This window comes from Oncorhynchus mykiss, chromosome 3 (assembly GCF_013265735.2).
Source record: "Oncorhynchus mykiss isolate Arlee chromosome 3, USDA_OmykA_1.1, whole genome shotgun sequence".
Classification (NCBI taxonomy): domain Eukaryota; kingdom Metazoa; phylum Chordata; class Actinopteri; order Salmoniformes; family Salmonidae; genus Oncorhynchus; species Oncorhynchus mykiss.
Window position 1 is genome coordinate 12,914,057 of NC_048567.1, and position 15,687 is coordinate 12,929,743.

A 15,687-nucleotide genomic window follows, 5' to 3' on the forward strand; every position below is an offset into this window, starting at 1 on the left:
ATCACCTGATCCCAAAATACATAGTAAGTCAAGAAAAGTCGTTGTAACTTGTCCACACTGCAAACTGAAGTTAAATAAGAAAAACTTCAAACACATTGACGAAGAAAGCATACACATTGCTTTGAAACAGTGTCCAAGGAAAGAGTTTTGGCATGTGAGTGCATTGATGTGAGAAATTGTGTGTTTGCAGTCGAAAATACATTTTCTGATCCAGCATCACCCATGTTGTGAAAAATACTTGGGCTACTTCAGTTCCAACTGTGTTCAAAACTGTTATGCATGCTGGAGTATTAAAAGCTGTTGAATTGTACTTTTTCTTTACTTTCACGTACACGGTGTTCACAGAAACATTGCTCTGATCTTGTCCCCTGGACATTGGAGGACTTTTGGTGTGGATGTTCAGGTTAGATATTCCATTAAATTATTCCACTGAACTGTACCATTTGATTGTCATTCCTGTATTGAAAAGTGTACCTTGTTCACACCACAGGGCCTACCAAAGCAAGGTTTCTCAAACAACTGTGGGGTGTTTGTTTTGATGGTAAGATGCTATTCAGTATATTATATTAGTCCTATTTTCTGTTATAACATATAACAGGTTATTATTATTTCTGTGCTTGCAGCATGCAAAGCACACTACTGTTATTGCTCATACTTTTTCTTCTTTATTATTCTTGACACTTTTTGGGACCTATTTCTTACAGTTTTTACACTACTTACACTATTCATGTATCAAACTCCTGCAGAGCTGGATGCTGATGTGACATGCTGTGACTTCTTGGGGGGGGGGGGATGTCTTCTACTTCCTGAAATATATTCCTGGGGGGGGGGGGGGGGGGGGGGGGTATTATTATTTACTATTATCATTATTGTTGTTATAACTATCAAACTTAACAACCTACTCTTTCTTAACTTACAGTACACTCTGTACGTTGCAATGGAAGCACAGTGTGATTTTACTGAAGTATGTATGAAATTCTCATCACTAGTGGATATAATGTTTTATGTGATACCCATCCAATTGTGTGATTATCTTTTTCAAAGGTAAACATGCAGCAAATTAGGCGATGGTGGTGCCTAGTTCTCCTGCAGAACTTTCCCATGTCGTAAGTCTTGAACATTATGAAAACTTCCTTAAAATCACTTGTTTTACTGTCGCCAGACTGACCTGAATATATCTTCATTTTTTATTTTTGTTATTTTTATTTCACCTTTATTTAACCAGGTAAGCTAGTTGAGAACAAGTTCTCATTTGCAACTGCGACCTGGCCAAGATAAAGCACAGCAGTTCGAAACATACAACAACACAGAGTTACACACGGAATGAACAAAACATACAGTCAATAATACAGTAGAAAAAAGAGAAAACAAAAAGTCTACATACAGTGAGTGCAAATAAGGTCAAATAAGGGAGTTAAGGCAATAAATAGGCCATGGTGGCGAAGTAATTACAATATGGCAATTAAAAACTGGAATGGTAGATGTGCAAAAGATGGATGTGGAAGTAGAGATACTGTGGTGCAAAAGGAGCTAAATAAACAAATACAGTATGGGAATGAGGTAGATAGATGGGCTGTATACAGATGGGCTATGAACAGGTGCAGTGATCTGTGAGCTGCTCTGACAGCAGGTTTTTAAAGCTAGTGAGGGAGATGGGAATCTCCAGCTTCAGTGATTTTTGCAGTTCGTTCCAGTCAGTGGCAGCAGAGAACTGGAAGGAAAGGCGACCAAAGTAGGAATTGGCTTTGGGGGTGACCAGTGAGATATACCTGCTGGAGTGGGTGCTGCTATGGTGACCAGCGAGCTGAGATAGGGCGGGGCTTTACCTAGCAGAGACTTGAAGATAACCTGTAGCTAGTGGGTTTGGTGACAAGTATGAAAGCGAGGGCCAGCCAACGAGAGCATACAGGTCGCAGTGGTGGGTAGTATATGGGGCTTTGGTGACAAAATGGATGGCACTGTGATTGACTGCATCCAGTTTGCTGAGTAGAGTGTTGGAGGCTATTTTATAGATGACATCGCTGAAGTCAAGGATCGGTAGGATGGTCAAGGGCAGACAGGTCTGGAGTGAACCAAGGGCTACATCTATTCCTGGTTCTACATTTTTTGAATGGGGCATGCCTATTTAAGATGGTGAGGAAGGCACTTTTAAAGAATAACCAGGCATCCTCTACTGTCGGGATGAGGTCAATGTCGTTCCAGGATACCCCGGCCAGGTCGATTAGAAAGGCCTGCTAGCTGAAGTGTTTTAGGGAGCGTTTGACAGTGATGAGGGGAGGTTGTTTGCTGGCAGACCCATTACGGATGCAGGCAATGAGGCAGTGATCGCTGAGATCTTGGCTGAAAATAGCAGAGGTGTATTTGGAGGGTGAGTTAGTTAGGATGATATCTATGAGGGTGCCCGTGTTTACGGATTTGAGGTTACATCTGGTAGGTTCATTGATAAGTTGTGTGAGATTGAGGGCATCAAGCTTAGATTGTAGGATGGCCGGGGTGTTAAGCATGTCCCAGTTTAGGTCACCTAGCAGCACGAGCTCAGAAGATAGATGGGGGGGGCAATCAAATCACATATGGTGTTGAGGGCACAGCTGGGGGCAGAAGGTGGTCTATAGCAAGCGGCAACAGTGAGAGACTTGTTTCTGGAAAGGTTCATTTTTAGAAGTAGAAGCTCAAATTGTTTGGGTACAGACCTGGATAGTAAAACAGAACAGGTTATCTTTGCAGTAAATTTGCATTCATACTGAATGTATGTAATGTATGTCGTTCACTCGCTAAGGTCTGAAGAAGAGAGGTTGAAAGATCGAAAAAGCAGTGAAAACAAAACACACTACAGGTAGGTGTCATAATGTTTGATGAGTGGTATAGTCTTAAACCAATGTATCTGTCCATTAAAAAGAGAATACCAGTTGACTGCTTCTTCCCTAAATAGTTATTGCATAGTTTGGAGCAGTGCTTTTGGTCATTGTCGTGTTGTAGGAGGAAATTGGCTCCAATTAAGCGCCATCCACAGGGTATGGTATGGCGTTGCAAAATGGAGGGATAGCTTTCCTTCTTCAAGATCCCTTTTACCCTGTACAAATCTCCCACTTTACCACCACCAAAGCACCCCCAGACCATCACATTGCCTCCACCATGATTGACAGATGTGGTCAAGCACTCCTCCAGCACTTTTTCATTTTCTCTGCTTCTCACGTATGTTCTTCTTTGTGATCCGAACACCTCAATCTTAGATTCGTCTATCCTTAACACTTTTTTTCCAATCTTCCTCTGTCCAGTGTCTGTGTTCTTTTGCCCATCTTAATCTTTTATTTTTATTGGCCAGTCTGAGATATGTTTTTTTCTTTGAAACTTTGCCTAGAAGGCCAACATCCCGGAGTCACCTCTTCACTGTTGACCTTGAGACGGGTGTTTTGCGGGTACAAGTTAATGAAGCTGTCAGTTGAGGACTAGTTGAGGCATCTGTTTCTCAAACTAGACACTTCAATGTACTTGTCCTCTTGCTCAGTTGTGCACCGGGGTATCCCACTCCTCTTTCTATTCTGGTTAGGGCCAGTTTGCGCTGTTCTGTGAGTAGAACACAGCGTTGTACGAAATCTTCAGTTTCTTGGCAATTTCTCACATGGAATACCCTTAATTTCTCAGAACATTTCTCTTGCCTGTTTGGAATGTTGTTTTGGTATTAATACGTGTCTCATATCAGTTTGCAAACAATGTAAAACTATATTTCATTCAGTTAATAAAGCTGCATACACACGGTCTCTTTTTTGTTTTCTTGAATAAGACAGCTCCAAAATGCAGGTGTTTCAGCCTAGCTCAGTGCTTTCTGTGGTGGTGGGGCGAGCCAGCAGAAAATAGGAGCATTGCGCCGTGATTGGCTCAGTGTTCTGTCACTCATGGGGACAGTATGTCATCACCAAGTTTAAGTCCTTAGTAAGGGTGGACATCCAAAATGTCAGCCCTTTGGGTCCTGCCATAGAGTTATATTACAAGTGCCATTCCAAGAAGGCTCAAGGTCATTGGCCACAGATAAACCAAATTCCTGGTTAAATAAAGGTCAAATAAAAAGTTTTTTTTAATTATGTCAAATCACGTTATATGTACATTAGCTTTGATTGGACTGATCATGTCAACATCTTACTTTCAAAGTCTTAGTTAGCAGTCATCATCATGAATCAAGTCAACAATCTACTGACAAATCCTTTTAATACTTGTCATATGAAGATAAATTATTAAGATAAATTATAGATAAAACGTAGCAGTAATCATCGGCCATTGGACATAAAGATTACACAACAATTTGGAAATTCCAAATTCAACGATGAGTCGTTGGTCTATTTTCACCAATGTGCTATTGTAAACACATCGTTCGTGGCCCAGTGTGTGTTTGTTTGGCAACTTTTTTTGTACAGCTTTAACAGTGGTACTGATGGTAGTGCTGGTACTTGGCCTGCACATTAATATTCAGCACCCATATCTTTCTATAATAGAATTGTGTAATTTAACGTGTCAAATTAAAAGTTTATTTAACGCGTCAAATAGTGTTATATATTTTTTGACACACAAAGATCCAAACGGCATTCAATGTGCTACACCCTAATCATTTGGTATATTTTCACCTCTTCATTTCGCCTACTGTTCTAACTTGCAGCACATGTAGCCTATAACCTGTTTTCGAGAAATGTAATCGTTGAATATTGTAAGAGCTTTCATTGTCTGTTTATATGCCCCCTTTATTTATCCTACGGTTCTGACTTGTTGTACAGGGAGAATACTGTAAGAACGGCCCATGTTCTGAATTCTGTCTCTGTACATTTCAAAGGTGCTAAACAAATAGTTATATTGACTACGTCCGTCGTCGCTCGCTCATTATTGTCTTAATCGGAATTACAGATTGTCTCTTATTCGCTTGTCGTCCCCTTATGCCATAGTTTGTACATCTAAATTGTCAATAAAAACCACATTTGTTTAAGCAAGTCAGCCATATCAGCTGTTTTTTTTAAAGGCAGTAAATGAGTGAACTGTTTCGCTGCCAGACAAGGCTTCACTGATAGCCAGGTGTAGCAGTGGTAAGGTGTTGGAACTGCTGTTGGCACTCTGCTGTTGGGACAGCTTTATGTAGGCCCTAACAGTTTGTGGGCACGGTTTGTCACCATTATAGTGAAATGTATGTATTGTTTAGTGTTGTGTAGAGGCATTTCTGGCATGCATCCCCCCAAAAATATTTTTTGCCCCACCAAGATCTACAATTGCCACTGACCATACTAAACGTAGCATATCAAACTAAATTTCATCTCTCAGAATGACAAATTTTGTCAGGCCCCGATGTAGCACAACTACTGTGATTGAAGCCTAGGATATGCATGCAAACTAGAACTGTCTCCAACACTTCATGTTTGGACCTTGGAGCTCATATGTATGGCAGCGGCACCTACCAATACAGAAGTGGATAAACGTTTCCCTCGAAGTAACGACAGCTGCTCATACCAGCACTATATTTGCCAACCTGGTCTTGGAGCATTTCATATTATTCTGTATGTACCAAAGCACTATATTTATTATGAATTGTATTTATTTTATTTTTATTTAACCATATAACTAGGCAAGTTACTTAAGAACAAATTCTTATTTACAATGACGGCCTACCTCGGCCAAACCCGGACAATGCTGGGCCAATTGTGTGCCGCCCTATGGGACTCCCAATCACAGCCGGATGATACTGTACGTTACGTTTCGTATGGTATGTATTAATTTGTGGATGACCATCACCCATTTCTTATGATATGTTACCAATTGCAAATCCTATTATATGTTACGCATTTGCAAAACTAACATTTTAGCTATGTGGCAAGGTGGCTAACATTAGCTAGGTGGCTAACATTAGCTTGCTAGCTAACGTTAGCTAGGCTACAGGTTAGGGTTAGGAGTTAGATTAAAGGGTTAAGGTTAGGGGGGTTAGCTAAAATGGCTACGGTTAGGGTTAGCTAACATGGTAAGTAGTTGCAAAGTAGCTCAAAAGTAGTAAGCAGTTGAAAAGTTGCTAATTAGCTAAAAGGCTAAATTTGTCCATGATGAGATTTGAATTCACAACCTTTGGGTTGCTAGACGTTCGAGTTATATGCCGACCCCAACCAACCACCATACTTTAGTTTTTCCTTAAGTAACCCTCTGTCTTATCTAACCATACTAAACGTAACATATCATACACATTTTTGTTTCACGGATCTGGATTTACATTTACTATGTTGTGTCTTGTCTATGAGACCAGGCTGCAACATCAAAACAACACTTCCAACAAATCCACTCTCGCCAGATGCAACTATGTTCATACTGCGCACAGCACAGCTTTTGTGAGCGCAAGCCCTGCCAAGTACATGTTATTGACCAACAATCGGCATCTGTGGTAGGTGTTACCTCTGCAAAGCTCCCAAAATACGGGCGCTGGTTCTCTGGGTGTGTGACGTGTATACTGTACAACTCTGCTCACGGTGAGAGTAGAGGACTGAAATGACTATACTTTCTCTCTTCTAAAAGTCTTGCATCATCCCCATGACCTCCTTCACTTTTCTTTTGTGTGAACTGTTAGGTGAAGTTGTTGTCTCTTTTTCCCCTCTTCCTTTAAGCTCTTTTCTGTTCTGCTTCTTTAAGTGCTCAGGGGATGAAACCATTCAAACAAACTGCCTGTTCTCTCCTGGCTTATTTATGGTGTAAGTAAACAGCAGTGTTTGTCTCTAGTTTCTCCAATGGTACTGGGACTAGTAAATGATCGGTTATAGAACATGGCTAATGTGGTAAGTACATTTCTCATTTCAAACCCTTTCTACTGTCTAGGTGTCTTCTCTTTTCTCCTCGTCTGTGGTCTTTGTCCTACACAAGTTCTCTTTACTCCGCTTAAGTCTTTCATGCTGTTTGAATTCCTTTCTGTGTGTTTGTATGCGTATGTCAGTGCATCCATACACCCATATTTCCCAGGATATGTTCTCTCTCTCTATCACTTTCTCTCTGTCTCCCCCTCTCTCTTGCCAACTCCCACCAGTCTTTCTGGTTTAACAGAAAATCAGATAAGTATAGAATACCTACAGAGAGGTTAGAGAGTGTGGTTAGAGCACAACGAGACAAGCTCCCATAGGGTGTCAATTGCACCAGTCAGATGGTCTGCAGTGCAGTGGACAGGAGAACAGTACTTTCCGCTCTTACTATGCTGTGTGTAGTGTTTCCTCATCTGGTGACATCGGAATCATGTGAGCAGCGTGAATGTAATCTGATCTGGCCCTTGTCAGATGAGACACTTCAGGGGATACCTCTCTTTCTCACACCCACACAACCTGTCAGTGTTAGAGCAGAGGACCGGAGACTAAAGACAGATCTCTCTAGGTATAACTTTGTGAAAAAGGAAATTGTTGTCCTCACCAACACATATTCTGCCCGCACTGTTTTTATCTTATACCCAATAGATTGGCCTGTATTACCCAAATGATCAACTGATTTTCGACTTCTCCACAGACAGACATGGATTTGGACCTGGGAGGGATATTTCTAGAGAATAGCACCTATAACTACGATGGGGACTATGTTTATAAAGAGGACTGCTCCCCTGAAGATGGCGTAGGGGTGCATTTTGGCACGGTGTTCCTCCCAATGCTCTACTCCCTGAAGCTGGTCCTGGGGCTAGTGGGTAACGTGCTGGTCCTGGTGGTTCTGGTCCAGAGGAGGCGGAGCTGGAGCTTGACTGACACCATCATCCTGCACCTGGGCATGGCTGACACCCTGCTGCTGGTCACGCTGCCCCTTTGGGCTGTTCAGGCCACTGGGGAATGGAGCTTTGGGAACCCCCTCTGCAAGATCACTGGAGCCATGTTCACAGTAAGGACTGTGGGGGACGGGATTGGTCAAGCAAGTGTATATACCTGTATGAACACATAAACTTGGGGTTGGGGATGGGGAGAGAGGGTAAATTAAAAGGATTTGGAATAGTGTGGAGTGGCGTGGTATATGATGGGGGGTACAGTTACACTTCCTCTGAGTCCATTAATAAACTCTCAACATTTCTGGGAAAAGAGGAAGTACAGAAGAGGAACACAGCTGTGTCAACTTAATGTTCATTCCAGCCAAGAGCTTTCTCAAGTTTATATCTCTCTGTCTCTCTGTCTCTCGCTCTCTCTCTTTCTCTCCTCAGATCAACTTTTACTGTAGCATCTTCCTGCTGGCCTGCATCAGTCTGGACCGCTACCTGTCCGTGGTCCACGCGGTCCAGATGTACTCTCGCAGGAAGCCCTGGATGGTGCAGGCCAGCTGCCTGTCCGTGTGGCTCCTCTCCCTCCTCCTCTCCATCCCTGACTGGCATTTCCTGGAGTCTGTGAGGGACACCAGACGAGACAAAGTGGAGTGTGTTCACAACTACTCGTCCCTCTCCCAGTCTTGGTTTGACTGGCGCCTGGCCTCCCGCCTGCTCTACCACACGGTGGGCTTCCTCCTCCCCTCTGCCGTGCTACTCTTCTGCTACTCCTGCTGCGGCTGCAGTGTGGCTCCCAGGGCCTCCAGAAGCAGAGGGCCGTCCGGGTCATCCTGGTGTTGGTGCTGGTCTTCTTCCTCTGCTGGACTCCCTACAACATCACCCTCATGGTGGACACTTTTCAGGGGAGACCTGGGGAGCCTGTTTCTGTGTCCTGTGGGGAGGGAGGACAGGAGGACAGCTGTGGAGAACAGTCTGGTGGTTACGTTCGCTCTAGCCTGCCTGCACGCTTGCCTCAACCCAGTGCTCCATCTTGGACTGTGTAGAAACTTCCGGTGACGCGTGCTGGATATGGTGAGGTGTGTTGAGGGGGTGCAGCACGATCTGAAACCCTCACTGTGGGATTCAGGTGTGGTTGAAGACTCACCTGACCAAGCAGAGGAGAAGGGGACGTTGAACCCAATGACAATCATGGGACAGGTACAGTCCACCCAGAGCTGATGGGTAGGAAGAGGATCCTAATGATTAATATAGTATGTCTTCCTGTCTTGAGGGGAAGTTGATGTATGGTTGATGGGTTTGAGTCTGGGGACGGGTGGATGACCGTAACCTGGGTCATGAGAGAAAGACATGCATAGAAGAAAGCCCCTTATGAGGACTGCTTTCTTTGAATTGCACTTTAATGGATAACGCTCAGACTAAATGTATATTTATATATTTTTATAAAGTCAGCGGGTTGTCTGCTCTTCACGTTTTACCTATCAATGTCGTCCGGGTCTGTAGAATCTGTTGGAAAGAATCATGCATCCATTATTCAAACCTAAATCTATATATATATATGTGTGTGTGATTCGGAATAAATGTGACATGGAATGGAACAGAAGAGCTGACCTGGAATTTTCATGACAAAACTTGACCCTATTTGTATTTTGGTTAAGCTGAATGTGGTTTACCAAAAAACACAATTTTAACCACTTTTCATCTTTCCTGTTTTCGCTCATGAACATACTTGCTTTGGTTTTGTTTTACTGTGTGATATTTCACCTCTTGTTTTCTATGAGATACGGAGGACAGAGAAATCATGTATCAGTAGCAGCAACACACCAAACTCAAGATATGACCTGCTTCCTGTTTCTCTTCCTGTTTCAGCTAAAGTGGATTACACTTTTCTCTTCTTGCTAAAAGGTGGTAGAGGCAAGCTGTTCAGTTGGACTGAGTGATGCTGTCCATTTAAGTCTTGTCACTCAACATTATAGATGATTAAGTAAAGCTAACTAAAGGCTGAAGTGCTTGTGAAGCTCTTGAATGGAACAAGTGATGAGAGAAAGATTAGAGAAAGTTTTTGTTGCTGCTGTATGTCCTTCTAGAATAAACATTTAGGTGCACAGATGCTGTAGTAAAGCAGAGAAGGGACAGGAAGAGAGGCAGACTGTCTCTTCATCATCTTGGGTGGGGACTTCTCATATCCGTGTGGGGCAGCAGGGTAGCCTAGTGGTTAGAGCGTTGGACTAGTAACCGTGTTACGGATACAAGTATCCTGTGTGTGTGTTTCTTTTCTCTCCTTCTCCCCTCACAGGTGAAAATCATCACTCCCCAATCAGTCACCAATCATCAATCAGAAGACACACCTCCTCCTGTTTCCTACCCAATCACTGTTCCTTTCCCTTTGTTTAAAAACCCTGTCAGTAGTTTGCTGTAAAGCTCAATCTCTCTGTAAATGCCATGTCTGTAGATTTCTCTGTTTCACTCTCTTTATGTATTGAGCTATCTTTTGTTTGAGCACCTCCATATCACTTTGTCCTCACCTGTGAGTATTGTTTTTGGTTATGGTGTTTGTTTGCTGGTGGGAAAAGGGGGAACCAAGACAAGTCGCAATACTAGTTAGAACTGGGCCGACCACCCACTGTATTTTTGGTTAGTTAGTTAGCTGTTGTTGAAATAGGCTAGTCTAGCTTAGGGGTGTTTTTGAATACTTATTTCTTTCCTTGGGTCTAGCGCAGCCCCTTTTCCTGCTCCCCCCATTACTGTGTGTTTTCAGTTGTCGTGGTTATTTCGTTCTCACTTTTACTTTTTCACTATTATAATTTGCATGAGTTATGTTACGGGTCTCGTCTCCCCTAGACTGTCGGGCCAAAAGGGATTCGTAACAAACCGGAAGGTTGCAAGTTCAAACCCCCGAGCTGACAAGGTACATATCTGTCGTTCTGCCCCTGAACAGGCAGTTAACCCACTATTCCTAGGCCGTCATTGAAAATAAGAATGTGTTCTTAACTGACTTGCCTAGTTAAATAAAGGTAAAATAAAAAATCGCTCTTCCCTCCTGTTATATATATATATATATATATATATATATATATATATATATATATATATATATATATATATATATATATATATATATATATATATATATATATATATATTTTGTACTTTGTTTTGTGTGCAAAGCCCTTTGGTGCAAAGACTTGTCACCCCATGTTGGTAAGCTTTACTTGGCTTCCTGCCACAGTAAAAGTATGTATTTTTCAGCTGAAACCACAGAACTTGGGTAATTGTTATCTTTTTGCGGACACTCTTATCCAGAGCAATTATGTGCCTTCAAACCAGTGACTTTCCTGTGCAACACTCTTAACCGCTAGGCTACCAGCAGGCCTACCATGTGTTCATGGAATGTTTGCAGATAGAAATGTGATGTATAGAGCTGCCACAATTCCCCATTCTACATGCCAGACAATCATAGATATCAATACATGTCTATGATTGTTCTTTGATGTTGAATCATCCTGAAAAGGCCTTTGGTGGTGGTGTGTCTACATCACTTATGCTGATCTGAGTCTTGCTTCCTCTAGGGGTTTTAATTTTTGGTGTACAAGCATCTATTAACCAACACTAAAAGACAGATTCTGAACGATAGTATAAAAAAAATATTTACTTTATTTAGTATTTCACTATGGTTCCTTGAAATGCTAACCTGATACTGTGCATTTTTGTTATGAAATGGGATGTCAGTAATAACAAATGCATTAACTATAACAGAGCACATGCCAGTTATCATTTAACAAAACATGAAGCAGGTAAGTAAAATGATTAATTACAAAATTAAAACAAAAGTATTTCTATACTCAAATGTTTTTAATATTTGTTTTTATAATGGAAATATAATTTGGAAGTTGGAGTAGGCTAAAGGTCACATTGATAATCCACTTATTGAGTCAACGACAACTCAAGAGCAACAGGATAGAGCGTAGAGCAGCGTTTCCTAAACTCGGTCCTCAGACACCAAGGGGTGCACGTTTTGGGTTTTCGCCCTAACATTACACAGCTGATTCAAATTATCAAAGCTTGACGATTAGCTGATTATTTGTATCAAATGTGTAGTGCTAGGGCAAAAAACAAAACATGCACCCTTTGGGGTCCTTAGGACCTAGTTTTGGAAATCTTGGGATAGAGAGAAGTACTTAATAGATGGCAGAGGTGTGGGAGGTGTCTCCAGACTCAGACCACATGGAACTCCTCCGGCTGGCAGTCTGCAGCCTGACTCCACTCTTCAGCTTGCAGCCCAGGGACCTCAGCATGTCCAGCAGGTGGCGCCGGAACTTCACCCCCACGAAGGCGTAGAGCACGGGGTTGAGGCTGCAGTGCAGGTAGCCCAGAGAAGAGGTGGCCGTCAGGGAGATGTCCAGGGCATTATGGCTCTCGCAGGTGTCCACCAGGGAGTTGCTGGAGTAGAGGGTGTCCACCATAAGGGTGATGTTGTAGGGCGTCCAGCAGAGGAAGAAGACCAGCACCAGGAACAGGATGACCCGGACGGCCCTCTGCTTCTGGAGGCCCTGGGAGCCACGCTGCAGCTGCAGCAGGATGCAGGAGTAGCAGAAGAGTAGCACGGCAGAGGGGAGGAGGAAGCCCACCGTGTGGTAGAGCAGGCGGGAGGCCAGGCGCCAGTCAAACCAAGACTGGGAGAGGGACGGGTAGTTGTGAACACACTCCACTTTGTCTCGTCTGGTGTCCCTCACAGACTCCAGGAAGTGCCAGTCGGGGATGGAGAGGAGGAGGGAGAGGAGCCACACGGACAGGCAGCTGGCCTGCACCATCCAGGGCTTCCTGCGAGAGTACATCTGGACTGCGTGGACCACGGACAGGTAGCGGTCCAGACTGATGCAGGCCAGCAGGAAGATGCCACAGTAAAAGTTGATCTGAGTTAAGAGTTAGAGAAAATCAGACTGTTATAAAACTGTTACAAAGTTCAGATAAAGAGTACGTTTGTAATTGGGTAAAACATATTGACGACAATTGTATTCCATTCACTATTGTTTTCCTCAGGAATGTAAACTAAACCCAACAGTTAATTTATTTAATGTGTATAGTCCTTACTGTAAACATGGCTCCAGTGATCTTGCAGAGGGGTGTCCCAAAGCTCCATTCCCCAGCGGCCTGAACAGCCCAGAGGGGCAGCGTGACCAGCAGCAGGGTGTCAGCCATGCCCAGGTGCAGGATGAAGGTGTCAGTCACGCTCCAGCTCCGCCTCCTCTGTACCAGAACCAAAAGTACCAGCCCGTTGCCCAGCAGCCCAAGAACCAATATCAGGGAGTAGAATATGGGGAGGAACACAGCGTCAAAACGCATGCCCTCCATGCTGCACACCCCCCCAGTAGAACAGCACGTGTCACTGTAGGTCTCGTTATAATCCCCATCATAATCACCAGAGAAGTGGTCAACTCTGGTAAATGTTAACTTTTCACCGCCGGCAATGAGGGAATCCTGTAAGTGAAATAGAACTAATTGTCTTTGACATTTAAGCATAATAATGCATCACAGTGTGTGAGTAAAATGCAATGGCAAAAAAAGTGACAAATGTAGTGTTTTTCCCGAGTCTTTAACCTGTATGATTTCTATGTGTGATATATGTGGCTATTTTACATTTTGGAGGGTTGATTTTCTGATGACTGGGACTGTAATTCAGATGATGATATCCTTATGCCAATTGATCATACAGACTGCTCTATTGTGCACCCAAGGGGGCGCTGTCTACTCACTGACACAGAGGTAATAGAGCTCTCCACCTTGTAGTCCTAAAGACCTGAAAGGAGTTCGTTTCGTTCAGCCATTCCTGTAGAGTACCACGGTATGATGTTTTGATAACCGTGGAAATCTCTCTAGGACAAGGTGACAGTTACGCTAGGGTAAGCCTACACGAAACACAGCCCTTATTTTAAGGGTTTCTAAAATTCGCTCCAAAACTCTTCCATTAGATATGAATGGCTTTCTGTAATTTCATCGGCAAAATTGTCTTCAGTTAACCCTATCAGTCCAGAGACCCCAGCAAAAATTCATTTATCTACAGCCCTTATATCTTGCCTCACAATGAAGTGTTTTTAGCGTTTTCTTTTCAGGACAACAAGGGCTACAAGTACAACACAAAACAATTGGACATAACCAGTTGCACTCATTAGTTTTATTGACAAATTTGTATATTTAAAAAAATAGAAGTGTTTGCTCACTGGGAAATAAATATTTAACTAGTCAGTAACAACTGTTTAGAGTTTGTGACAGCAACTATGTGAGTTTATTACAGTATTAGAGACACTATGTCCTGGGATTACCAATTATCTTCTATGTAGAGTAACCCCTTACCTTCTAACAACTCTTGTGTAACTTGTGAGAATCATAGAGCAGAACATGTTACATGTGCGTGTTCGTGAGAATCTCAGCTTTTCAAAGATAGATTTTAATAGTTTGTACTTCAAACCATTCAGACTCTACATTTTTGTAAAAAAAGACTCAGCCCCGGGTCCCTTAAAGGATCTACCCTTGTCTCACAAACACCACTCAGCCCTCGTTAATCACACAGACTAAGGGTTGGTATCCATAGACAAATCGAATGGTACAACCCAGAAGACTTTAGCTCTGTTTAAAAGGGGTTTGAAGTCCAAAATATACTAGGAGAAGGAAGGAGAATATCGTCACAATAATGCTCCCCAATAATGCAACTGTGACGATTAATATTGGTGTGTTATTGTGGAACATGTGAAGATCTTAACAAAATGTGTGGGTACTGTCTTTTCACACATTTTATATACCCGGGACTTCACCTGTGAAATATGTTAGATGAGATGTGGGCACACTACCTGAAACCCTATCTGAGTTTTATTTCTTCTCAACAGGTTTCAAATGTCAATAACGTAGGGGTTTCTTAGGTCTGACTAAAATTTAGGATATTTTTGAAGCGCGTGTAACAAATTAAAAGTCTATTATTACTATCAATTTGCATTGTGAAAAGTTATGTAAAATTGCTTATAATACCATTAATACTCCCAACTGTTTTTTGTTTTTTTTAAATAGACAAAATAAGTGTACCCATTTGTACAAAATCAATGTTATTCAATATTATAGTGATTATTCTGTATATGCAGTTGAAATATGTGTCTATAGGGACACTTACCATGCCTTTGAATGGTATTGATGCAGTCTGTCAATCAGTTTCCACAGAGATGATGGGCTGGCGCTGTTGTGAGCACGATGTCAAACAGAACTGCTATTTTCAGTGAATGGGGAGGAACTAGTAGAGAGGAAATACGTTTAAAAGCATTCATATGTAATCATATGTAATACTTCTACAGGCCCAATGTTGATCACAGATGTATTTTATTTTATTTAACTAGGAAAATCAGTTAAGAACAAATTCTTATTTACAATCACGGCCTAGGAACAGTGGGTTAACTGCCTTGTTCAGGGGCAGAACGACAGATTCTTACCTTGTCAGATGGGGGATTTAATCCAGCAACCTTTTGGTTACTGGCCCAACGCTCAAACCCCTAGGCTACCTAGTGGTCAGATTTATTTTATAAATGAGCATTCATTTCTATTTATTATATTTTATATACCTTGTTTTCCTGTCCTTTGTAATAAATGTGTTATTACTTAAACACATTGTTGAACGCCACAACATAAAGAAAAGAGGTGAGAGTTGAAAAAGTCAACATTGTTAGCTTGCACATTCTAACACAAAGGTGAAGGATGATAAGACTCTCTGCTAAGGCTGCACAATGAACCACACAGTCACACTGAACAGATTACATATCACTGCCCAACATGACACTTTCAACTCTCTCTCTCCACCTACCCCAGAGTGTGAATTACGGGCGACTACATCCCCCTGAATGAGAGATGAGCACCCCTAAATGCAACAAAAGTCAAAGTTTGGAGGGTCTCTAAGTAATGCCAATTTAACCATTCTCCTA

General features: G+C 42.3%; 1 protein-coding gene and 1 pseudogene across 2 annotated transcripts; one reads left to right on the plus strand and one right to left on the minus strand.

Annotated features, from left to right (window-relative positions):
- Nucleotides 1–7,357: 7,357 nt before the first annotated feature.
- Nucleotides 7,358–9,992, plus strand: LOC110509966 (annotated as a pseudogene).
- A 1,405-nt stretch (nt 9,993–11,397) lies between these two features.
- cxcr3.1 (chemokine (C-X-C motif) receptor 3, tandem duplicate 1) lies at nt 11,398–15,008 on the minus strand. Of its 2 annotated transcripts, none has more exons than XM_021581457.2 (3): nt 14,889–15,008; nt 12,821–12,976; nt 11,398–12,642 (listed from the first exon to the last, which is right to left on the minus strand). In XM_021581457.2, exons 1-3 carry the CDS (start codon nt 14,889–14,891, stop codon nt 11,908–11,910), a joined length of 894 nt encoding a protein of 297 aa, XP_021437132.1. In that variant the 5' UTR covers nt 14,892–15,008; the 3' UTR covers nt 11,398–11,907.
- Nucleotides 15,009–15,687: the final 679 nt, after the last annotated feature.